The sequence below is a fragment of the Bubalus bubalis genome, chromosome 12 (genome assembly GCF_019923935.1).
Source record: "Bubalus bubalis isolate 160015118507 breed Murrah chromosome 12, NDDB_SH_1, whole genome shotgun sequence".
Taxonomy (NCBI): domain Eukaryota; kingdom Metazoa; phylum Chordata; class Mammalia; order Artiodactyla; family Bovidae; genus Bubalus; species Bubalus bubalis.
Genome location: NC_059168.1, coordinates 101887856 through 101914701, shown reverse-complemented (window position 1 = coordinate 101914701; position 26846 = coordinate 101887856). Strand labels below are relative to the sequence as shown.

Here is a 26846-nt window from a genome sequence, read left to right as displayed (position 1 = left end):
TTCTGACCTCTGGTCTCCAGAACTGTGAGAGAATCTATTTCTGTCGTTTCAAGCCATCCAGTGTGAGACAGCTCGTTATGGTGGCTGGAGGAAACGAACATATCTGGCGAATCCATAACCAGACTTTCCTCTCTTCACTGCCTGGGTTCTCTCTGGGAATGAGTGCTGGCTGCTGATGGATGGGTGACCCCAAACCTCACAGTCCACTTGTTGTACAAATACCCTCTGGTAACAAAAAAAACTCAGGGGGTTGCCCTGCATAAAAATCCCACTTGATGGAATCTATGCCAAAGTGAAGACTCTCTTCCTTTTTCATCTGTCTTATAGACAGTGGGTGCTAATGAAGTCATCAGTTGAAATCACCAAGTATTCAAAGGGTAGAAATGAACCAGGAGGGCCCTGGGGTGCCCTCAAGGTATTGACAGGTCAGGTCATGCTGGGCTCCATTAAATATGATATTAATTGAATTCCGCCATCTTGGCGGAACCAAGCGCTTGATGGGATCAATGTTCAATCTGCTCGAGTGCAGTGAACTTATCTCTCTAAATAGCACTCGGTGTCCTTGGGGTTCCTCCAGCTTCACTGGCCACTCACCCCCAGGGGTCAAGGCTTTCATAAACAAACTGGCCTCTTGGATTATGCTGAAAAGGGATTCAGATTCATTTTTATTTTGTTCAAAGTGAGCACAGGCAAACCCCTCTTCCTAGAATAGTGTCATTTATTGACAACCGGATGTGAAATTTCAGACCACTAATTAGCACGGGCTTCCAGGTGACTCAGTCGTAAAGAATCTGCCTGGAATGCAGAAGAGTCGGACCCTATCCCTGGGTCGGGAAGATCCCCCAGAGAAGGAAATGGCAACCCACTCCAGTATTCTTGCCTGAGAATCCCAGGGACAGAGGAGCCTGGCGGGCCACAGTCCATAGGGTCACAGAGAGTTGGACATGAATCAGTGACTGAATAACAGCAACCAAGGATGTGCTTGGTGAGAGCTCGTGTTATGCAGAGTGGTGATGCGTCAGAAGGGGTCTTCAAGCAAATATTTGAAAAATCTCTCTCTCTCGCAGGACCCCAAAATGGGAGTGACAGCATTAAGTTAATAAATAAAATGAGTGGGCAATCTCGTGGTGACATTTTCATTAGCCCGCTCTCTTTCTGTCTCATTAGCCTTCATGGGGAGAGGAAGGATTGTTTTAATTAGCAGGGTTGAGAAGTCCGCCTCGGTTGCCTCCGCCCCTGCTGTTCCCAGGATTACCCTGTCAGCTGATAAATACAATACAAATCATTACAGCCCACAATGCCACCTCAGAAGGCAACAGCAGAAAGCGGATCCACCCCAGCCCAGGGTGAGTGCCTTGGAACAATGTACTTTCACTAGAGCATTCAAGCATAATTCAAGCGTAATATTGGGCTTTATCAAACAGCTCAATATCCTCTCACAGGAAAGCTCTTTCTAGTTTGGGACCAGCCATGTGTTCCTCTTTTCCCCTTTTGTGCCCCGGGCTGCCCAGACAGAGGGCACATCTGACAGAATGGCCATGCTCAATGGGATCAAGGCTCCAAAGTCCCCCACTGGATTTACTTGTTAGATGCTCAAATCAAAAGGCTGACCAGAAACATTCCCCAGGCCCCCATCAGACTCATATATGCATTCCCACTGCTTTTAGGTGCTTGGGGGCTTGATAACACTCATGCTGATATTGATTGCATTTTGTTGACACCAAGTTCTACACTGTTTTGCTTCTCCATGAGGTCAAATAGCAGATTCATAGCTTTTAGCCACCTGTGCACACAGCTATGTTTTCTTTCACGGAGAACAGTCTGTCTCTAAATCTTAAAATGAAAGTGTCTTAAGATTGAATTGAAAAATAAATCTATATGCTCACAGACATGCCAAGATTACTATTTACCAGGAGACAGTCTCCCAGGCTCTCATTAAACCATTTATTTATTCACTCGTGCAACAAACATTTATTGAGCACCTACTTTATGCCGAGTACTGCAGGCGCTGGGGATGAAAAGATGAATTCCTGCCGGCAAGGAACGAACCCACAAAACAGACATTTTAAATATATGTGCTAAGAGTGAGGCCAGAAATGCACTCAGGATATTTTAGAGGTAAGGGCTGGGTGAGCAAACAAAACATCTCAGGATGGTGATAGAGTCCAAAAGGCTTCTCGACGGTGAGGACTTGGAGCTGGCAGAGGAAAGACCACAGGAGAACTGGAGGCAGGGGGAGACAGAGAAGCAGCCCCCGAGGCAGGAGCAAGGAGACGTGCCCACAGGCCGGCAACCAGTCACACCAACTAGTTCTTGGCATCTCGGGGTATCCATCCTCATGGAGGTGATAAGGCAAGACTCTCTGATCTTCCCTTCTTCATGTGTCAGCACGCCCATCTGCCTGCTCATAGCATAGTATCTACCCGTGCTCACAGCCTTTCCAGAGCCCTGGGTAGTTTTCATAAATAATTTCACCTGGAGTTTATAAATGTTATCTCTAAGAGGGTTGGTCTGATAGGAGCTTACTTGGTCATGACCAGAAGAGGAACAAGATCTCTGCTCAGTTCAGTTTAGTTCAGTCGCTCAGTCGTGTCGGACTCTTTGTGACCCCATGAACGGCAGCACGCCAGGCCCCCCTGGTCCATCACCAGAGCTTACTCAGACTCATGTCCATTGAGTCAGTGATGCCACCCAACCATCTCATCCTCTGTCGTCCCCTTCTCCTCCCCCCTTCAATCTTTCCCAGCAACAGGGTCTTTTCAAATGAGTCAGATCTTCACATCAGTTGCCTAAAGTATTGGAGTTTCAGCTTCAACATCAGTCCTTCCAATGAACACTCAGGACTGATCTCCTTTAGAATGGACTGGTTGGATCTCCTTGCAGTTCAAGGGACTCTCAAGAGTCTTCTCCAACACCACAGTTCAAAAGCATCAATTCTTCAGCAGTCAGCTTTCTTTATAGTCCAACTCTCACATCCACACATGACCACTGGAAGAACCATAGCCTTGACTAGACAGTCCTTTGTTGGCAACTGCTACTAGATAAAAATGACTTAAAAATATGTTGCCTCCTCCTTCTGACACACTCACTGAGATCCCAGGTGCCTCAAATAAGAGAACAAATCCTGCTGAGATTTTTCGGAAGTCTGGAAGGAAGAAGGGGTTTTCTTCAGATCACAGCAAGGAAGTAATTTTCAAAGGGTAACTCCGGTCATGGCGGGAAAAAGTGGAGATACTCTTTGTTGTGTTTAACTTATGGGCAGATGCTAAGGTAATTTCTAAAGCTCTTTTTATTATAAGTGTATTTGTTTATTTTTTGGCTGTGTTGGGTCTTCACTGCTACTTGGGCTTTTCTCTCCTTGCCATGAGGGGGGCTCCTACCCTCTGCTGCAGTGCGGGGGCTTCTCTTGTTGGGGAGCACAGGCTCCGGAGCTGCGGCTCCCGGGCTCCAGAGCACAGGGTCAGTAGTTGTGATGCTCGGGCTTAGTTGCTCCGATGCATGTGGGATCTTCCCGGATCAGGGAAGGTACCCATGTCTCCTGCATTGGCCAGTGGATCCTTTACCACTGAGCCACCAGGGATGCCTTCTAAAGTTCTGTTTAAAAGATAAACATAACTATCTTTAGGCTATGATATGGATTACCCCTTCACAACATATCATGAGATGTAATGCCTGCAAAATCTTAGGAAAAAGAAACAAGATTGGTCCCGAACGGTGGACTGAGCATGTATATCTACCTTCCCACTCTCCTAAAATATCATGAAAGGATAAAGAAAGTATGTTACACAAGGAAAAACCCAAAATAGTGTAGGAAAACAAGAAAGAACTCTATCAAGGGACCAGGACTTTTGAGAAGTTTCCAAATGGTCAAAATCAGACAGGATTAGAAATACAGAAAGCAAAACCAGAGGAAACCATCACCAGAAATAAGTGTGGGAAATGATACCGTAGAGTCAAGGAGTGTTCAGGAGAAGGTCAAGTCCAGATCAAACACACAGGAAAGGAATGTCTCTGGAGCACTAGTCAGGGCCTATCTGAGGAGCTGTTTTGGGAACAAGCAGGTTGGCTCAGTCTTTCCGTTTCCGAGGTTCCCTAGGCAGACAGCAGCAGCAGCACCCACACCCAGACTGAAGCAGTGAGCATGGGAAGGAGAGACGAAAGGCTCCTTATTCCCCAAAGTAGGGTCTCGCCCAGAAGAAAAACCACCGGTTCATCCCACCTCCCAATACATCCAACTCTTCCCCAACAATCACCAGAGGTAGGCCATAAGAAAGAGACAAAAGTTGCCCATACAAGTATTTAAGGAATAGGAAATATAAATATTCTGCACAACAAAGAGTAGTCAAATAGTTGAGAAAAAACATTACCAAGAAAGAATGAAGACAAACAAGACTCACACTTGAGGAAATAGAGTTAATAAGGCAAATAGAAGACGCTTTTTAAAAATTCATTCCCTAAGAGATATCAAAGGACAACACATCTATTTTTTCTTGAAAAAAAAAAAATACACTAGTATAGCTAAAGAATAAATTCAAAATCTTGCAAATGAGAAAGGAAGAGAAATAATACACGCAAAGTCACACAGCTTGTCATTCATTCATCCCTTCAACTAACAGCCATTTATTGAGCACCTATTGTATGCCAGGCCCTGTACAAGCTTCTAAGAATAGAGAGATAAAAAGGAGCAATCTCTGGCCCCAAGGACCACAGCACATCAAGGTGATTCCCACCATGAAATTGTGCACAAAGAACACACAGGCAGTATTCACATCACAGAGGGAGTCAGAGAAGAAGAGGAAGCATTTGGATTGAGACTTTGGGGATGAGAATGCACTTTTTCCAGCCCATGAAAAGAGTAAGGAAGCTGTTCCAGGCAGAGAGAGCAGCCTGTGTAATTAGAGATAATATTATTGGAGCATAAAGATGGAGAATAGTCCTAAAGCGCCAATACTTTGGCCACCTGATGGGAAGAGCCAATTCATTGGAAATGACCCTGATGCTGGGAAAGACTGAGGGCAGGAGCAGAAGGTGGGGCGACAAAGGATGAGATGGTTGGATGGTATCACTGACTCAATGGACATGAGTTTGAGCAAGCTCTGGGAGATAGTAAAGGGCGGGGAAGCCTGGTGTGCTGCAGTTCATGGGATCACAAAGGGTCAGACACCACTGAGTGACTGAACAAAATGATGCAGCAAAACAAAACACAAACAAACAAACAAAACCAGGGCCACCGGTGCATGTAACTCCTGTTTACTGCAGTACCTCCCACAGCCTGTCAGCAGACACCTCTAAACCACCAAAATACTCACTCGTTCATTTTCTTCTATATTCATCCATTCATTTATTCAAGAGACCATATAGAGTGCCCGTGATTTGCCAAATACTGGCTAAGAACTTGAACTAAAGCAATGAAAAAGACACAGTCCTTGCCTAGATTCAGTCACAAGTCACTGCAGGTAGAGAGCCACAGAAAGGGACAATTTCAATAGAGTATAAAGTGAGAGAGGCACACAGAATGCACTGGCAGATAAAGAATCACTTTCCAGGAGAAACTTCTTAAACTGAGTCTTAAAGAATGTGTAGGAGCAAGCAAGGGGTACAGTGAACAGGCAGAGGGTAGAAACGTGAGGAGTTACAGGAGGAGATGCAGATGGGGATGTGCAGGGAGCTGTAGATGGGGATATAACTGAAGTCAGGTCCAGAGAGTACCCAGAAACCTACTGAATCATCAGACACTTACCAAGAGATAGACACTTGCCCACAAGAAGCATCCAAAAGCAAGCCTGTGACCTTCCCACCAAACTCCTCACACCTCCTTCTCCCTCACCCCGTGCACTCATACATCGCACTTCACAAAGTCCTGCTAGGTCTGCCTCCTGATCTCCCTCCAATGTGCCCACCCGTCTCCATCTCCTCCATCCTCATTCAAGGATTGTCTCTCACCTGCAGGACTTCATGAGCATCCCAATGGATCTCCCTATGGTCACCCTGGTGCTCTGCAGTCCATTCTCCACACTGTAGCCAGAAGGGCCTTTCTAATGCCAATCCGACACATCCTTCCACCTCCAGTCCCGATTACTGCTTCACTGCTCAACAGCCTTCATTGGCTTCCCATTTGATGTTGTTCAGTCACTAAGTTGTATCCAATTTTGGGACCCCATGGACTGCAGCACGCCAGCCTTCCCTGTCCTTCCCATCTCCCAGAGTTTGCTTAAACTCATGTCCATTGAGTTGATGATGCCATCCAACCATCTCATCCTCTGTTGTCCCCTTCTCCTCCTGCCCTCAATCTTTCCCAGCATCAGGGTCTTTTCAAAAGACCCTGATGAGTCAGTTGAGTCAGTTGTTTGCATCAGGTGGCCAAAGTATTGGAGTTTCAGCTTCAACATCAGTCCTTCCAATGAACACCCAGGACTGATCTCCTTTAGGATGGACTGGTTGGATCTCCTTGCAGTCCAAGGGACTCGCAACAGTATTCTCCAACACCACAATCCAAAAGCATCAGTTCTTCAGTCCTCAACTTTCTTTATGGTCCAACTCCCACATCCATACATGACTGCTGGAAAAACCATACAGATTGTTAGTGATCCACATTAGTTGTGCTTAAGGATTAAATACCAATAATGAGGCAAAAATACCATAGATGGCACAAGATCGCCATGATGGTCCTATGAATGGTGTCCACACCACACTGGAGAAGAGACCACAGAGTTCTAAATGCTTGCCACAGCCACCAAGATACCAGCCTGTCAAGAACAACACAAAGGATGCCGCTCTACTGATGGTCGTATTATTCTTACCACAACTCATGGATCAGGGACTAGGACTCAGGCCCAAAGGTGTTACATGTTGAAGTCCTAACCCCCAGGACCTCAGAATGTGACCTGATTTGACCCTAGGGTCATTCCAAAGGTAATTAGCTAAGATGAGATCATAATGAACCTAGGGTGGGCCCCTAATCCAAAATGACTGACGTCCTGAGAGAAAAGGGAAATTAGGAGAATTCCCTGGTGGCCCAGCAGTTGAGACTCCGTGCTTTCACTGTGAACCCGGTTCAATCCCTGGTCAGGGAACTAAGACCAGAAAAGTCGATGGGCATGGCCGAAAAGGGGGCGTGGATTTAGACATAGACACACATGCAGGGGGAATGCTGTGTAGACATGGAGATGGCCTACTTTAAGAGAGAGAATCCTGTAACAGATCCTTCCCAAGTGGCCTCAGAAAGAACCAGCCCCTGATTTTTGATCTAAGGTTTCAAGGCTGAGCTGACACCTTGATCCCGGATTTCCAACCTCCAGACTGCAAGGCAATGAATTTCTGCTTTTAAACCGCCTCAATTGTGGTCATTTTTTGTCCTACCAGCCCTGGTCATCCAAAGCAGAGGGCAAGATCACTAGACCCAGTAATGACCAGAGAGGTCATGATGGAGCAGATGTGATCAGGCTGGGCTCCAGAGGAAAGGGCAAAAGGTGCAGAAAAGCAGACCTTTCACTTTGGGAAGAAAGCAGTGGACAGGCTGGAAGGCATCTTACTCCCGCATGCAAGAGTCAGAGCTTCTCATGCTCCGAGAAGTCAGTCCTGAGCTGCCCAAACCTGGTTGAGGCTGGTCCACGTGTGTCTTAACGCCTACTCTCCCCAGCCTTGCAGTAACTCCACTGCAAGCTTTTTGTATTGATAAATTCATTGTCTTATTAGGTAGTGTCTTCTTTATATTTAGATTAATGACCACATAATGATCACCTGGGCTGATTTAGATGATGTCATTTTAAGAAATTATGGCTTAGATCCGTCTCCTCTCTCCCCTTTCCCTCTGCCCTGCCTGAATTATTCCTGCGGAAGAAGCCAATTAATAGTAGCTTGACTGCTGTAATGCAGGCTGCTGTACAATGTAGCGATGCCTAATGGAGTTTTAATTTCCCCGTGGTGAGTCAATATTTGCTTTAAGAAAGAAAAATGTCACCATAAACCACTGCCCCAAATGAATTTGGTAGCACAGAGGGTGAGAGAGGCTTCTTCTTTAGGTAAACAGTGATGGAGTCTGGATCTGGGGGTCCGGGGGGGTTCACTCTTCACAAATAGGATTGCTTATGGTTTTTCGTTCTCTCCTTCAGACAATGGCGGTTATTAAATACTTTGCTTTGCAAATGTAAATAACTGTCAGAGATTCACCCAGTTTAAAGAGTCTGAAACAAACTCATTATAATAGAGAAGAGGAACAATTTATTCCAGCGTATTAATAACTTGTGGGGCGCAGGGAGGGGAACAGAACATGAGATGTCCCTGTTTGAAGACGTTATGGGTGTTTTCTTATTTCCCCCCAGCTAGCGTTGCAGGTGGAAACCCAATCCTACTTTTTAAAAAATGGATTAGACTTTTCAGGATCACGCAAGGAAATGAAGTTCTGCGACTCCTCTCTCATAATAAGTCTGTCCAAAAATGATGGTGCTCATTCTGTTGAAAGACAGTTTCATTTCCTCCTCAAAATGGGCATGAAAAATTTGCCTTGCCAAATGAACGTTGTATACTGAACTTGTCAAATCCTTTCTCCTGACACAAATAAAAGATAACATTGGGTGGCAGCATGTAAAACAGCTCTGACAAGACAGCAAAGGGAGACAAAGAAATATGCATATTTTGATGCTCTCGGTTTTAGAAGCTGGGCTGGGGAGGGGTGGGGGGAGGCGGGTAGCGGCAGAATGACTGGCCAGCTTTGAATGCTTCAGGTAACAATTGAACAAGTCACTTTCATGTCGATGTTCAATGGTATAATGACCCTGTTTCCAATTAGCCAAAACATGACAAAATCCTAACTTTATAGCGGCACAAACTGCCAGGGAGAAGATGGACGGAGTGACAAGACTCCTCATCCACAGGTTCACGGGTGAACTGCATAGCTGTAATTACTAGTTCTAACGCAGTGGGAAAGTATTCCTGGTGTGTTTAAAAATAAATAAGGTAAATGATCACCCTTTCATTAGATCTGTACTCATATCATATAAGTGCCTTTTTTTCCTATTAAAATTGTTGATTGAAGGCCGTTAGCTGTTTATCAGCTCGAAGTTACATTTCTGCTCTCTTCGGGGCTGCCGCCCATTCAAAATCACACTCGGCGCCTAGTTAGTAACAAGAAAAGACTCCTAAAACTGCAATTGCAGGGGGAAAAAGAAAAACACATGAGCAAGAAACCCAGATTGCACCTTCACATCCCCAAAGGCATCACGCTTCTTTGTTCTGCTAAGAAAAATTAACCTCAATCTCAGCTCCGGGTCCCTAGATTGATTATCATAGTCATTTAAATACTGTAATCTCATTTTCAGCATTGGGATAAAGAAAGGGAGGGGGGATCCTGGGAGGGTGGAAGCAAGGCTGGAGAGAGAAAGAAGGAGGCGGGGAGGGGATGGGAAAACAGAATAAATTATCTGACAAAGGGAAGCTGGGGCCTTTCTGCTCACAGAGCCTATTTCGGATCCTTCCACTTGATTGGAAAAGTTGATGAAGTTTAAATGAAGCAGAATTAGAACCTCAGGCCGCTGAGTATTGACGGGGCAACACGAGAATGTGCAATTCAATAGCCCTGGGTTTCGGCAGAAGACAAGGGAAGGGCCTAAATGGCGTAATCTTCAATCGAATCGAACAGCCACTCGGACAAGGCAGGGTAATGAGTGAGGGCCAGCTCGGGCCTATTGGTTAAAGGAATTAATCCGCCCTGCCGCCCGCCCCAGCCAGGCTTTGATGCCCATTGTGTGGGACCCTGTCCCAGTCTATCTAAATGCTAACGAACCGTGGGGGTGAGCAGGGCTGTGCTTTTCTTTGCTGGCGCTAATCTGATGACAATTTGCTCTCTCTGATTAGGGGGGCGGGGAGGGGACGGCGGTGGGTGGGAGAGGAGGAGGGGAGGCCTGCCCGTTGAAAGGGGGGGCCATTCTGGTGAGCCCCACCCCCCACCCCCAGAGCTCCTGGCTCCCTGGCCCGCAGATGCACATGTTTAGAATAACATAAACTCCAGGCACCCGTGGGAAACCAAGTGTCCACGCTCCTGTTCTTTTTATGTCTTGTCTCTTCTTGAGACCATATGTGCGCACATGCGTGCTCAGTCGCGTCCGACTGTTGCGCGACCCTCACAGACTGTAGCCCACCAGCCTGCTCTGTCCATGGGATTTTCCTGGCAAGAATACTGGAGTGGGTTGCCATGCTGAAAGGGCAGGCTTTACCTTAAGCCACCCAGCATCGGTCCCTCCTTGCCTTCTTCCTATCACACCCCCTCCAGACTTTCCCTCCAAATACACCCAAGCTCGTGGCATCCAGCGTCTCACCCTGTCTGGTCATCTTCTACATCTAAAATGCTCAGCTTTCTCCTCTCAGTCCCCTGAGTCCCGCTTGGTCGTCCAGAAACTCCAACAGGCTTTTCTGGACCAATCCAGGCCACAGGGCCTCCTTTCAACTGTTTTGTCTGTCTCGTAGGTCTGAGTCACACTGGCCTTATAGGTTTCAGCCTTAGAAGTGCAGCAACTTCTAGGGAGCGTGTGTGTGTACGCACACACGCATCTGGTGTGGCAAACGTGCCCAAGTACACTATAAGCTCCTTGAGAACAGAAAACACACCTGTGGATGACATTGACCTTTTAGACAGGTGTAGGCATAGATGGGGGCTTCCCAGGTGGCACTAGAGGTAAAGAACCCGCCTGCCAATGCAGGAGATGCAAGAAAGGCGAGTTCAGTCCCTGGGTCGGGAAGATCTCCTGGAGGAGGGCATGGAAACCCGGTCCAGTATTCTTGTCTAGAGAATCCCATGGACAGAGGAGGCTGATGGGCTATGGTCCATAGGGCCACAAAGAGTTGGACATGACTGAAGCGACTTAGCACGCATGCACACACAGATGTAGATGGATTAGATTTTTCTCTCTCATAGATCGAGCTGAGATCATAGACTCAAAAGTCTGGCACTTAGCAGGTATTTAACAATGAGGGCTGTGGATGTCACCAAGTTCTTTTGATTAGTCCAGTGGCTGGAACCTCAGGCTACAGAGTCCCAGACCTCTCAAAGCCTGGCACCTCCACCCACGTGCTGGATGACTGTGGGCAACTTGTGAAACCGCTCTGAGACTCAACTTTCCCATCTGTAAAATGGGAACGATGGTAATCCCACATTTTTAGAATTGTGGCCAAGATTTTAGGGAGGTGATGCCTAAGAAGAACCAGCAGAGAGTGCCTGGTACACAGTGGGCTCCACGAAGTACAACTGCTGTCAGCTGCCTCAGGAGAGCATCAGCTGGCCAAACGGGTCACCAGCCAGGAACTTTCTGGAAACCCAGACTCCAGGCCTCCACCTCCACACAAACTCCCTCTCCAGGAGAAGTCAGGCCTGCGAGCATCCTGCCAGGCCATCCTGGGTGGATCTGCCGCCAGAGGACCACACTACTGCTCGAAGGAAAGATGGAGGTTTCGGAAACACCAGACACTTTCCTTTTAGAAGGGGAGTTTCTGAAAGACTCGCTTAAACCTCCAGATTTATGCCCACTGGGTGCCTACAAAGAGAGCAAAGTCTTAAGTGACAGTTTATAAAGGTTTTGGAGGCAGACATGAAACCCGGCATTCAGTCCTAAGGGATCCCTCAGAATCGCCCCAACAGGCTCCCTCAAATAATGTGGGGAAAATTCAGAGCATGACAGACTAGGGGGCTTTTTTAACTTGCAAAAAGTAAACAAATCACAGGCATTAACCCTAAACCATCGTGTTGCTCATCCCACCCACGGTGCTCCAAACATGCAGCCTGGTAGGGTCCCAGGCTGCAATGACCACGTCTGTCCCAGCAGAGAAGGGCTTGTGATGATTCCTCCAGTCCACCCGCAGCATCCTGCAGCCAGGCATGGGTCCCTCTGTCCCCAGTAGCACTGGGGGCGGGCGTGGGGGGAGGCTGGCATTTAGACCTACCGTTGATGTCTGGATTTTTCTCTCACCCTCTGTTCTCAGTCTTGTTTATCCTACTTGCTTTGGCCCCTGCAGCTCTCAGATCCAACCGGGAGCCCCACTTTATCTGGCCTCACTCCTCACCCAGCCTCCTCTCAGCTTTTGCTTCCCTGAAACTTCCTGAGTTCCAAGTTTCTCCTTGCCCTGGAGGCATGAAACCACTTATTTTGTCTGAAACAGTCTCCACCGACCACCCACCCAAACACAAACACATACACACTCCGGCCAGCACCCAGTAACTGACCACTCCACTCATTCCAGGAGGTTGGGATGAGATGTCACATCCCTGGGCTTGGACTTTAGCCTCCTGACACTGCAACCACCTCCACGATGCTTATCCCTAGGGAAGAGGGAGTTGCCCTGTTGTCTGCCTTCATCAGGGGCTTCCCAGGTGGCGCTAGTGGTACAGAAGCTTGCCAAGTGCAGGAGACCTAAGAGATGAGGGTTCCGTCCCTGGGTCGGGAAGATCCCCTGGAGGAGGGCATGGCAACCCACTCCAGTATTCTTGCCTGGAGAATCCCATGGACAGAGAAGCTTGGTGGGCTACAGTCCATAGGGTCACAAAGAGTCAGACATGACTGAAGCGACTTAGCACACATGCACACACTGTCTTCACCAGGGCTTTGTGCTGCCTCCAAACAGGAACTCAGGCTCTCCTGTCCACAGAGGTCACTCCAGGCCCAGCATGCTGCCTGGCACCCAACAGCCCCTTGATAAACATTTTGCAAAGTGTCGAATGAGCAAATGAAAGGTAGGCTCCAGATGGTTCTCAGGGAGAAAGCCATGCAGGTGTGCAGAAACCAAGGCTTCAGGACATTCCAGGGACTTGCCCAAGGTTTCTGAGTCAACAAGAGTGTGCAGGAAACTAAGAGCTCATGACTAGTTCTGGGGCCTGGAGTGTCTGGTCCAGAGGAAGTGTGTAGCACTGAATGAATGGATGGATGGATAGATGGATGGATGGATGATGAGTGGATGGATGGGTGGATGGGTGGAAGGATGGATGGATGGATGAATGGATGGATGGGTGGATGGATGGATAGATGGGTGGATGGGTGGATGGATGGATGACTGGGTGGATGGGTGGATGGAGGATGGGTGGATGGGTGGATAGATGGGTGGATGGGTGGATGGGTGGATGGATGGATGACTGGGTGGATGGGTGGATGGAGGATGGGTAGATGGGTGGATGGGTGGATGGATGGATGGGTGGTTAGATGGATGGATGGATGGATAGGTGGATGGATGGATGGATGGGTGGATGGATAAATGGGTGGATGGATGGATGGATGGATGGGTGGATGGGTGGATGGATGGATGGGTGGATGGGTGGATGGATGGATGGGTGGTTAGATGGATGGATGGATGGATAGGTGGATGGATGGATGGATGGGTGGATGGGTGGATGGATGGATGGGTGGTTAGATGGATGGATGGATGGATAGGTGGATGGATGGATGGATGGGTAGGTGGATGGATGGATGGGTGGATGCATGGATGGGTAGATGGGTGGATGGATGGGTGGGTGGATGGATGGATAAATGGGTGGATGGATGGATGGGTGGATGGATGATGGATGGATGAGTGGATGGATGGATGGATGGATGGTTGGGTGGATGGATGGATGGATGAGTGGATGGATGGATGGATGGGTGGATGGATGGATGGGTGGATGGATGGATGGATGGATGGGTGGATGGATGATGGATGGATGAGTGGATGGATGGATGGGTGGGTGGATGGATGGATGGGTGGATGGATGATGGAAGGATGGGTAGATGGATGGATGGATGGATGGATGGGTGGATGGATGGATGGATGGATGGGTGGATGGGTAGATGGATGGATGGATGGGTAGATGGATGGATGGGTGGATGGATGGATGGGTGGATGGATGGATGGGTGGATGGGTAGATGGATGGATGGATGGGTGGATGGATGGATGGGTGGATGGATGGATGGATGACACATAACCTGAGGAGGAACTGAGGATGCTCAAGTCTGACAATTCAGTGCATTTTTCCCCCTTCCCCCTCCCCATGAACATGCCATCCTTTTTTCCCAGAAAGTTTCTCTCAGTCCAAAGTTGATTCACCCTGAAACGAATGAAGCTTCGTCTTCAGGGCCCTTCTTTGCACGTGGCACCTTCCAGGGCCTTGGATCTCATTTCCAACATCATTTTTAGTTTTATACTATTTCTTTTTCAATTTTTAATTTTTTTTTTTTTTTTTGGCCTCACCATGCAAGTTGCAGGATCTTAGTTCTCAGACCACAGACTGAAACTGGATCCCTGCCGTGAAAGCACTGAGCCCTAACCACTGCACCACCAGGGAAGTCCCTGTACCCTTTTACTTAAAAAGAGATCCCCGAATTGCATAAGCTGCAGGCCACACAATCCCTACCTTTCTCTAACTCTGCCCCCATCTTATCTCTCCTGGCTCATCTTGGTGTCAAGATTCAGCTCAAGTCATCCGGCCTAGAAGACCTTCCCTCACACCCCTCCATCCAGGCACAGCTGCCCTCAGGCGCTAAACACAAATCCATCCAGACAGACAGCCATCACCGAGTGCTTGCTCAGTCACTCAGTCATGTCCAATTCTTTGCGACCCCGTGGACTGTAGCCCACCAGGCTCTTCTGTCCATGGAATTCTCCAAACAAGAATGCTGGAGTGGGTTGCCATTTCTTCCTCCAGGGGATCTTCCCAAGCCAGGGATCGAACCTGCATCTCCTGCAGTGGTAGGCAGATTCTTTACCACTGAGCCACCTGGGAAGCCCAGCCAGGCTTTGCTGTTTATTTTAATGCCTGTTTCTCTCTATGAGATTGTAAGCTCTGTGACAGCAAGGCCCATAACCAGATTGGTTTATACCCCTCCCCCAACCCCGTATCCTTGGTGCTTAGCTCTGTGTCTGCTACACAAGCAGTTAATTCTGTTAATTCAAGCAGTGAGTTAAGGCTGCACCTTCTCTTGTCCATTTCAGACCCTTGCTCGGGCCAGCTCCTCCCCAGGTGCCCTCTCCTCTCCTGTCCAGTCACTGGTATCCAACCCACCCCACAGCCCCAGCCCAGGTGCACAGGCTCTCTGAGCTGCCCTGGGTGCTCCAATACTGCTCTACTTTCACCCTCAGATACACCTCTCAGCGCCCCTCCTTCCGCCTCTAATGACTTAGGAGTCGTTTTAATGCACCGAGTCTAGTTCTCCCTGACCGGACCATAAACTCCTTAGAAACGAAGTCTTAAACCTCTCCTGTTTCCACTTGTGCCTTGTGCATTATAGGTGTGCAATAAATATTTGCTCATTGACAGATGGGTTCACTGACAGCTTCAAACACACACGAAGACAAATGTTTTAAAGTCAGTGTCTCTGTTCTTAAAGATCTGTGGGAGACCATGGGGATACAGGAATGCAGCTCTTAAACGGGACCATTAAAACAGCATTTTAGGCAGCAATATGGCCAAACTGACTAGAGTCCAGCAAGACTGACCCAAAAAGCTGCCAGCAAATTTTCCAACTCCCTTAACTGCAACTCTCCGGCCATAAGATTGCCCCTTTTCGTGACTTTTGGGGTGCCCGCATCTTTGTGAGCGGTTGCGGCCTCTGAGCTTTGGCTAGCTAGCTGGGGCTTTTTCTCTGATGTGGCGAGAGAGCTTGGACGTTGTGCCATTGGTTCCAAAGGGCCAGCCACCTGGCAGTGATGTGGCCTCTCACGAATGTTTTACCTCGAAATCAAAGCGCTTCTGATTCTCCACTTTCATTCCTCTGGACAAACACAAAAGGTTTTGATCCACACAAAGAAATTCATCTTGTTCGCTTCTGGCTTCATTGGCCTCCCCACCACCCTCCACCCACTCCCCGCCAATATGTATTGTTTGGTTCATATAAAAGATCAAAAAAATCCCTTTTCTTGGCTCATTATGTGTTTTCTACAATGCTCTTGGTTAGCTGTTCTCCCCCCGCGTGCCCTTCATGTTGACCTTTCTGCTCACTGACCCACGTCAGTCAGTTTCTTGACCAAACCCTGATGGGCCTTTAAACTGTTGGGTGGAAAAATACAGCTGTTTTCTTTATAAAGCACGTTGACCTGCTCGCCTGAAATGTTGTGGTTAGTGGCACAACAAGAGTGTATGGGCTGGGCTGCAGCTCCGGTCCACCAGGAGTTTAATTTCTGATTAACCAAATCAATTCCATTTTAAATCTTAAATGAGTCCATGCTGAGAAAAACGCAACCAACACAAGCCCGTGGCAGGCGACGCGCCAGGGAGACAGAGCCTGTGCGCGGCGGCCAGTGGCCGCTAGACAAACCAGCCCCATGCTAACCAGTTTAGCTGATGAATTACCGGGCCACACTCTGCGGATGGCTGGAGATGATTTTTTTTTTTTTTCACTCCAACGTGGGTGAGGCTGGAGATAGACAAGCCCTGACGGAAACCAGCAAGCAAATGGAACGTGTAACGAAGGGAAAGGAGATGGAGCCAAAGAAGGGGATTTGAGAGACTTCCCTGGTGGTCCAGTGGCTGGGATGTTGCCTTCCAATGCAGGGGGTGTAGGTTCAATCCTTGGTCAGAGAGCTAAGATCCCACATGCCTCATGGCCAAGAAACCAAAGCATAAAACAGAAACCACATTGTAATAAATTCTGTAAAGACTTTTAAAATGGTCCAAATTTTCAAAAAAAAAAATCTTTAAATTAAAAAAAAAAAAAAGCAAGGGATTTTAAATGGCCATAAACGGTCCAAGGGTTCTCATGGTCCGGGAGCTAAGATCTCGCAAGATGTGCAACACGGCCAATAAATAAAAGTTTTTCAAAATTAAAAGAAATTAAATGGCCATAACAATGAATGGAGTTGGGGGACAGAAGCAATTAAACTAAAGCATTGCATTTCTATCTTCTTTGTGTTAAATTTTCAAGAGACCCTGGACCACAGATGAACTAATAATGAATCCTCCACATGTTGATGTTTTCTGGTTCAGGGTTTTAGAGAAACCCTGCCTCAGCACTATTGGTACTTGGGGAGATGATTTCTTTCTTAGGGTGGTGGGGGCGGGCGTCCTGTGCATTGTTGGAGGGCACCCCTGCTCCTAGCCACTAGCAGCGCCCTTTCCAGTTCTGATAACCAAAAGCATTCTTCTGACATGGCTGAATGTTCTTTAGGGAGCCAGGCTGCCCCTCGAGGTTGAGAACCACTGGTCTGCTTCTAGAGTGCCATAATCTCTTCTGTAAGATAGTGTCTCGTTCAAATCTGTCTTCCTTACATCCTTGAGAAGTAAACAAGGTAAGTATTGGCACTCATACTTTCAGTTCAGTTCAGTCGCTCAGTCGTGTCCAACTCTGCAACCCCATGAATCGCAGCACGCCAGGCCTCCCTGTCCATCACCAACTCCCGGAGTTCACTCAGACTCACATCCATCAAGTCAGGGATGCCATCCAGCCATCTCATCCTCTGTCGTCCCCTTCTCCTCCTGCCCCCAATCCCTCCCAGCATCAGAGTCTTTTCCAATGAGTCAACTCTTCATATGATGTGGCCAAAGTACTGGAGTTTCAGCTTCAGCATCATTCCCTCCAAAGAAATCCCAGGGCTGATCTCCTTCAGAATGGACTGGTTGGATCTCCTTGCAGTCCAAGGGACTCTCAAGAGTCTTCTCCAACTCATACTTTACAAATGAGGAAACAGGCTTAGACATTAAGCCATTTGCCCAAGAACCCTCAAGAGAGTTAGAAGTAGGATTGTCTTCACCCTTAGCCAGGGCGCACCCATCTGTTCCAGGATACATGGCTTTAGGATATATCCGGTGGGGTGGGCAAAGGTATTTTCCAAAAAAGAGCACAAAGGGGGAAAAGAGTAAGCCCCTGAGTGGATCTGTTTCATGATACATTCATAAGTTCAGACTGAGGACATTTACTGAAGGTCGATTAATGAGAATAAGGTTGTTTTGAGGAACTTAAGTGTTGGAAGCAGGATGAAGGAAAATAACCAAAGTGCCCCCTTATTCAGTGCCCTCCTGAGCCTGGCACAGCCGTGTCATCTCATTTGTCGTTGTTCAGTCACTAAATTATGTCCAGCTCTTTGCAACCCCATGAACTGCAGCACGCCAGGCTTCCCTATCTTTCACTATCTCCCGGAGTTTGTCCAAACTCACGTCCACTGAGCCGACCATGCCATCCTACCATCGTCCCCTTCTCCTCCTGCCCTCAGTCTTTCCCAGCATCAGGGTCTTTTCTAATGAGTCGTCTCATCGAATCCTCATGACTCCCCCATGGCTGATGTTAACTCTAACGGCCCATTTTACAGAGAGGAAACTGAGGCTCAAAGCTAAGTAACCTCACACGTGGCACAGCAAGAAAGCGGCTGAGACAGAACCCACCCTGGGATCTGCCTGGCTCTAGCCTGCCATCCCCACACCGCCTTCCTCTCCAGTGCGGCGGCTGCAGTTTTATACCTGCCTGAGCAGCCAACTTACAGCTGTATGTCTTGCGATCATATGAAAACACAAGCTGTAGCCTGGAATTGTTTTCACAGTCCTTGTTCACACAAATTCTGGTGTTTGAAAGGAGTCAAGTGGCAATTTCATCTAGAGTTGAATTGTTACCAACAGTCAACAAATGCTCGCATCTTTTTTTTCTTTACAAATATTTAATACAAGTCAGGCAAGAAGCACACAACACTCACAATATCTGCTAAAACCCGCCAAAATGCAGTACGATTGTGACTGTGCCTTGGCTTGTTTTTGCCCAGCCAGCCAGAGGGTCCTGGAGTGACGGCCCAGCAGAGGAACCCAGGGTTTCACAGAGCCGGGCCCCCAGGGCCGGACGATGGCTCTGCACACTGGCCTCCAGGAACGGAATCGCCCAGCCTCAAAAGCCCATCAAGGTCTGAGCTTGCTTCCAACCCCCTCAGTCTGTGACTCGTTCACTGCAGGGTCAGCACAAACACAAGACCAACTCAAATCATACCTAACAAGTTAGGGTCTCCATATAGAACACGTTTAATTGAGTTGCCTTCCCATTATACTTTTTAAACAGTTAAAGGTGCGTTTTGGGGGTTTTTATAAGGTGCATTTTCTTAACAAGTGGTTTGAGTGAGACACTTTATGAGAACGCATGCTGCTAGAAACAGATGACTGACTTGAGAACCACTGCAATAGGAAATAGGGGCTTGAAATTTCCACAGGGCCAGTTCTAAATCGAGAAAACTCTGTCTTTCAAATACAGGAAAAATGGCCTAAATTCTATGAATGAGCAGCACTTGAGCCTGGAAGGTTCTGGAAGGTGCTGGAAACGACTGCTGACTTGTCCATACAGGACTCAGAATTCTTCCTAGAGGAACAGCCTTACTGCCTGCGATCTGAGACTTTAGAAAGGGGCTGGGTTCATCCTGGGGAACCCAAATTCCTGAGTTTTGAGAGCCAAAGGCTCCTTCTTCAGAAGGACAAAGAGGAAGGCAGGTCTCAAGCAGAGCTGCCTCCGCCCTAACCTGCGCCCCCTACCATGATGATAAAAAGCCTGAGAGGGAGCAAGTCTGCTTTCTGAAACAGCTACAGCCCCTGCTCGCTCACCCTGATCACCAAAGGATGTGCCTGGGTGCCAGGAAGCCAGAAGTTCTGATTTAAAAGAAAAGGGGGAGAAAAAAAGGAGGAAGAGAAAAGAAAAAAAGGACCGAGAGAGAAAGAGTTCCAGGGATGAATGAGCCCACAGCTTTCCCTGGAAAAATAAAAGCTTCCCACCAGCTGGCTGAGACTGTCATTAGGGTGGTGGTGAAATTTCAGCCCCCTTCCTCATGCTGTATTTTCCCCAGTTACTCTGTAAATTGAATGTAAAAGCATCTGAACAATCAGAGGCACATCGTCTTCAGTGCAGAAGCGGAACGTAACACTGTCACGCTTTACTCGATCATGAAAAAGACCCTGACCCGCACTGGGGTGTTCCCCCGACTGTGGGTCTGCCAATCTCTTTGCATCTGTCTCTACCTACGCGTTGATGTTCACCAGCATCAACACTTATTAGAGATGTTACGTTCCTAGTGTGGTTGCCTAATTTCGTCAAGCATCCAGTTTGAACACACTGGCTCTAAATAAATGCTTCCTCGTGATGACGATGACTACGATCCCAGCGCTGGTGCCAAGGCTGAGGAACTAGACCTCAGTTGGGGTTGGGGTGGAAATCTGTGAACACTCAGGATCTGAGGAGGGTGGAATCAAACAGCCCTGGAAGGCTTGGTTTCTCCTAGTCTCCACCCCCACCCCAGGACCAGAATCTACCTTTTCGCCCTTCAAGGTCCAGTTTCGGGACTTTTCCTCTATAAAGCCTCTCGTGTCCTGCTCAGCGTTTCCTCCTCCCAAATCTGAGCCCTCCCAGGTAGTGCAGAAACTTGAAACTTACAAAGGGTGACCTATGACATTGCCTGTCTTATTATTATCTGTGTATGTGTGTGTGTGTGCATGCACACACACAATAGTAACACACACACACACAAATATACCTGTGTTACACACGTATATACACATATACCAAGCAAACCAAACAGATCTCACCTGCCTCTCCAGAGCAACAGAAGATTCAAGACTGTCAGCGAAGCAAACCAGTCTCTCGCCATAATTGTATTGACAGGATATCAGCTGAGTTCGGCTGGCAGGAAGGGTGTATACACATATATACACATACACATATATACAATACACACACACATATATATGCCATACATATGAAATACACATATATATGTGGACAGAGGTGCCTGGCGAGCCACAAATGGAATGCATGGGGTTGCAAGAGAGTTGGATGTGACTCAGTGACTAAACAGCAACAAAAATAATTACATAAATATATATATTCCATCTCTGTAGCTGAATAATTAACTCCTTGCAGGCAAAAGCTGAGCTCTGAATTTGCCTCTATGCCCTCAACAGAGCTTAGCATGGTGCTGAGTACTTCATAAACATTTAGTAAATATTTCTTGACTCTGAACAAATCCCAAGAAATTAGTAGAGTTCACTCTGAAAGGCATGTTGTGTGAAACAATAATGGAATCAGACTCATTGGTGAACATCTTTTGACTACCTGCTGTATAGATACATAACCAATCCGGGTCATCACTCATTAGCTAATCATGTATTGTGGCCAAAAAGAGCACGGGACTGGAGGCTAGGTGATGTAAGTCTCACCCCACTTTGGTGAGCAGGTCAGGGTAGCACCTTGGGCAAGTCTCTTCCCTCCTCTGAGCCTTAAGATCCTCAAAAAAAAAAAAAAAAAAAAGAATTGGACTAGATGGCTGTAAGCCTCCTTCCAGCCCCCAAATGATGTGATTCTGTAACTCTATCTTACAAACGCATGCACTTCTTATTTGTGACATAAACCCCCACAGAAAAACAAAGTTGGTGATAAATTATGAAAAAATCGGGTGCCGTGATCATTTGCACTCTCTAAGGATGCTCAATTCAATAAATTCCACCCCTGTACCTCGCCTGCCTCTCCAGGGCGACAGAAGATTCAAGGCTGTCAGCGAAGCAAACCAAACAGTCTCTCCCCATAATTGTATTGACAGGCTATCAGCTGAGTTCGGCTGGCAGGAAGGGTGAACCCTGACAGGTTCTGTGAAGGAGCCTTGAAGGCTATTGGAGCAGGATCCTATGTTGAGTCACAGAGTTCTGGCGGAATGAGAATCGAGCAGGGAGAAGCTGGCTTCTTTCTCTGTTTAATTTTATTCTTCCCAGAGAATCACATTTGAAGGAAAACTGGCTCACGTCACTTTATACAATAGAATAGGAGCCCTTTCTAGTGGAAAATATTTACTTCTTCTTGGGGGCCACATGAAAACACGGGGTTGATTCAACCAGCCCCACTCAGTAGCCGGTTGGCTTGGTTTTAAATGAGGCAAACAGTTGCTGAGCATTTGCTGATAAAATATCTGCTTGGATGTCTGAGGTTTTCACTTTTCACTTGGTTACGGTGGCATCTTGCAGACACATTCTTGAATAACTGATATGTGTACGTCCCGGTAAATTCCATGGGTGTGAAACAGCGCTGTTGTGTTTGTTCAAGGCAGTGTGTCTGCATTTTAAATGAAAAAAAGCCCTGATCCTATTCACTGGAGAAAACAATCTGAGCAACAACACCCCCAGTTCCGGGGGAGTAAATGACTATAGCTATGGTGTTACATTCTCCCAATATAGATAACAGCCTTCAGGTTCAGAGTGAGACAAAACCCAAATATATCTCAGTTCCAATCATCCTCCTGCAGACACCCCGGGCAGAGGGCACTCCCGCCTCTGCTGCACACAATGAGAAAGCGCACAGAAAGGAGGGTCTGAAAATCTGGGTTCGTGAAACTGACATGCCACAGTGAAGAAATCCACAAGCCATGCCTCAACAGAAAGTTCAGCAATATATTATTTTTGAAAAGATTTTTTTTTTAAAGGCTCCACCATCTTGGACACTTTCAATCTTCTCCTTTCCTTGAGAGCTGAAACCCTCCCTCCCCAAGTTTTTTCATAATTTAAATTTTCTTTAAAATAGAGGAAGCTGTTTGGAGTTTGAAGTGGTGAGAGGAGAGCTGCCCTGGGAGCCAGTGAACGTCGCTTCTACCCTGAGTCCCGCCAGAACCTGGCACAAAGAGCCTGCCACACAGCCCCAGCATGCCCAGGGCAGGAGAGGTCTGGAGAAGGCAACAGTCAAGGCTGCGCCTCGGGCTCGGCGTTTCTGCAACTCTGACTTAGGTCAGGTTTTGGTAGAAAATCCGGCAGCAGAGGTCAGTATTGAAATGTGGACATAATCTTAACTGCTACTGAAAGTACCTTCAGTTCAGTTCAGTAGCTCAGTCGTGTCCAACTCTGCGACTCCATGGACTGCAGCACGCGAGGCCTCCCTGTCCATAACCAACTCCCGGAGTTTACTCATACTCATGTCCGTCGAGTCGGTGATGCCATTCAGCCATCTCACCCTCTGTCGGTACCTTAGGGCCCATAAAAAACTGGAGGGAGCATATACGAAACGAGCTGCCAGTCCAGGTTCGATGCACAATACTGGATGCTTGGGGCTGGTGCACTGGGACGACCCAGTGGGATGGTACGGGGAGGGAGGAGGGTGGCGGGTTCAGGATGGGGAACACATGTATACCGGTGGCGGATTCATGTTGATATATGGCAAAACCAATACAATATTGTAAAGTTAAAAAAATAAAGTAAAATATAAAATTTTTTTTAAAATGACGTTTAAAAAAAAAAAAACTGGAGGGAGGAAAGAAAGAAATCCAGCTGCCCCAATGAAACAAGCTGGGCACAGTCACCAGGACGCCCCCTGCCGCTCGAGCCCCGTCCCTGCTGGCTCTGTGTCTCAGGCCCTGAAGACAGAACCCCCACCCGTAGGCCAGTGACTCCTGTACATTTTCCAACCCAAAGTTCAGGTTCAGGAAATAGGACTGAATGTCTGGAAGCTGTGCAGCTAGCGCCATCCAGAGGCCAAATGCTGTCCTTCTTGATACGCAGTACAAGCAAAAGGGAAAAGGCACAGGAATTTTTACCCGTAGACGTATATTATACATGTTTGTTGCTGTTGTTTAGTTGCTAAGCTGTGTCCGACTTTTTGCAATCCCATGGACTGTAGCCTGCCAGGTTCCTCTGTCCATGGGATGTCCCAGGCAAGAATGCTTCCTTCGTTCCTAGGGAGGGAACCTTTGTCTCCTGCTTGGCAGGTGGATTCTTTGTCACTGAGCCACCTGGGAAGCTCATTATATACATACACATGTATGTACGACACAATATACATACACATGTATATTGTACATACATACATGTGTGCACACATATGCAAAACATACGTGTATAATATGTATGTGTGTGCATGCTAAGTCATTTCAGTCGTGTCCGACTCTTTGTGACCCTGTGGACTGTAGCCTGCCAGTCTCTTCTGCCCATGAAATTCTCCAGGCAAGAATACTGGAGTAGACTGCCATGCCCTCCTCCAGGGGATCTTCCCAATCCAGGGACTGAACCTGTGTTTCCTGCATCTACCTGCATTGGCAGGCAGACTCTTTAGCAAGTGCCACCTGTATATCTACACATCTACCTATAATGTATATGTGTCTCTATGTATATATGGTAGCTTGGGACGGGTATCACACACTATTCATTCGCCATGGAGAATAACTCCATTATGTTGTCTGTCCATTTTGTACTGAAGTAGGAAGGTGTTGGCCCATCAGTAACTGCTTGAGTAAAAGCAATGATCAGAGGCAGGGATGTTGATGTCCTCTTGATCCCAGAATGTCTGATCTTGATCCCATCTGTGGGAGGCACCGGTCCTCTGAGAATGGCTATTCTCACCTAGAAACAGGTGAAGAACTTTGCTCCACTTTGGGTGGCCAAAGAAGGGGAGCATATTAGATAGAAGAGTGCCCAGTGAAACAAGCCAGCTTCTCCCAGCTGCTGGCCCAGGAACATAAAAATAGTTTGAAAAAGGCAAGAGGAGAAAGTCAAGGTTTTCAAAGGAGCCAATTAACTCAGCTCATCTTACTAGGATGTTAAGATAGCCTAGGTTCCCTGTACCAAAAACAAACAAACAAACAACAACCAAAACCTCTGAGCTCTGAGCAGCTCCTGGCGTTCAGATAAATAATTGCTACTGAATCCACCGTTATCACCTGCGCCTTCCACCTCCCGCGTCTGGGGAGCTGCGCGCATTTTTAAAGGCACACTGCCCTCCAGTGACGCAAGGTAAAATTGCATGACCTGCTTTCCTAGCGCCAAACTTCAACTTGACTTTCCTGGCGCCCTCATCCCGGGAAGGCGCTTGGATGCCACGGCGTTGGGTTATCACTAGCCTGGAAACGTGACTAACGCGAGCGGGCTTGCGATCAAAGGGGAGGCGAACTCTTTGGAAACTGTGCCTCCCTCTCGCCGGTGCCTGTGGGCCCCCTATGGCAGAGAGTTCTGCGGTTTTTGGTGGTGGGTGTGGTGACGATGCGTCGGGTCGTAATTTTGCATAAGAGTATGACCGGGTGGAAATTAACACGGAAGTTAAACTTTCAGGATAGATACAGAACCCTCGTACATAACAGCAGCCCGGGCGTGCAGAAGAATTGAGGGAGGCGGCCTGCACCCTGGGAGGGCTGGCAGGTGGTAAGGACAACCAGTCCGTCACCCCTTGGGTTCATTCCGGGCGAATACATATGCAAATAGCAGCCGCCAACGTGGAGGGCTTACCGCGCGCGTGTCGGCGGTCCCGCAGGGATTACCTTATGCGATCTGCCCGATCACTCCCTTGAAAGAGTTCCATTCTCGACCCACTTTGAGGATGAGGAAACTAAGGCTCAGCGAGACTACGCGGCCTGCCACTGACCGCACCAAGGCCGGGGGACGTGGAGGGGGGAAGGGTCCAGGTCTGTCTGGACCAGAGCTGGAGCTTCCAACGCCGCGCTCGGGCGGGAGGGGTGGGACCCGGGCAGAACAGGTAGAAACCCGCGGCCCCGCGGATGCCCAGTGAGGGGACGAGCGCAAAGGGGCCAGTGGGTGTGGGGCGGGCCTCACCTTGACGATGAGAGGGTTCTGAAACATGGAATCCCGCACGACCCCCAGCCTCTCGTTCTCCATGCCCGGCCGGATGTCGGCCACGGTCAGGGGCCGCCGCGGGGGTGGGCAGATCTGGCTAACCGTGCGGCGGACCGGCGGCTTCTTCTTCTTCCATCGCGTGAGGTCCTGGCAGGAGTTCCTAGCCTCTGGCATCCTAGGGGGTCGCCGGGAGTCCGCCTGCAGGCTGGATTCAGCGCGCTTCCCAGCTTGGGGGCGGGCAGCCGCAGAGCTCAGAGCGGGTGAGCCCCCTGTCCCGGGACGCACCACCTGGACCCCGGGGTAGGCTAGGACTCCGGGCTCCATCCGGAGGGAGGCGTTCCCACCTCGCACTCCCCCGCCTCCTTGCGAGGAGAGCTAAGACCCACATAAACCTCTCTGTAGGTTTATGAGAGCGTCTTCTGGGAGCCTCGCTGTGGATTTGAAAAGGGGAGAAAATCATGACCACCCCTTAAGGAAAAATGGAACCGCCCGTCTCCGTGGCGACGGGACGCCAACGGCGCTGGAACAGAACAGGTCGATTGACTTACAGGAAACTTACTGGCGGCCACCTAATTGGACCTGTTTCGGAGTTTTCTTACTCGAGGAAAACTCAGGAATCACCACAGGGCTACGAATCTAGCTGAAGTCTACACAGATTTTTAAAAGCGACGGATTTCTAGAGGACCATTTACACCTGATTTCCAAGATAAAACACCCCTCCCCTCTCCACCCCTTCCCATTTTCCCCAGCGCCCCTCCCCCGTCTCCATCCCACCCCCCCGCGCCGTTCCCTTGCCACATACACACACACACACACACACACACACACACACACACAGGGCAGGCTGCTATGCGTTTCAGGATGAAATAGAAATTGGCATTCTAGGACTGATGTTACTGCTAATCTCAGATTAGTCGTATTCTTGAGTCCTCTGTTTTCTTCTGTGAAGTGGGTAGTGAGGAAAGTCTAGAGTTGAATGAAATCAATGGTACTCAACTTTGCGCAACAGAACAAAGAGAAGTTGAAAAATACAGACTCACTGAATCAGAATATCTGGAAATGGGATCTAGGAATCTGCATTTTAATACTCCTTCCCCTTTGGATTTTTTCTTTTTTTTTTAAGTTCGAAGCTACAGAAACTTTGAAAGAAGAGTGCAATGAAAGTCTGTGTAGACTTCACCTAGATTCATTCAGTCCAGTCCAGTCGCTCAGTCATGCCCGATTCTTTGCGACCCCATGGACTGCAGTGCTCCAGGCTTCCCTGTCCATCATCAGCTTCCAGGGCTTGCTCAGACTCGTGTCCTTTGAGTCGGCGATGCCATACAACCATCTTGTCCTCTGTCG

At 48.2% G+C, this 26846-nt stretch overlaps 1 protein-coding gene across 1 annotated transcript in view; it reads right to left on the bottom strand.

The window, feature by feature from the left end:
- The window catches only part of CFAP77 (cilia and flagella associated protein 77), a 150986-nt gene extending 125188 nt beyond the window's left edge, over nucleotides 1–25798 (bottom strand). Inside the window, exon 1 of the mRNA XM_025261933.3 lies at nucleotides 25482–25798. Within this exon, the coding sequence (XP_025117718.2) occupies nucleotides 25482–25676 (195 nt within the window). The 5' untranslated portion in view covers nucleotides 25677–25798. The remainder of the gene's footprint in view (nucleotides 1–25481) is intronic.
- Between the last annotated feature and the right edge of the window lie 1048 nt (nucleotides 25799–26846).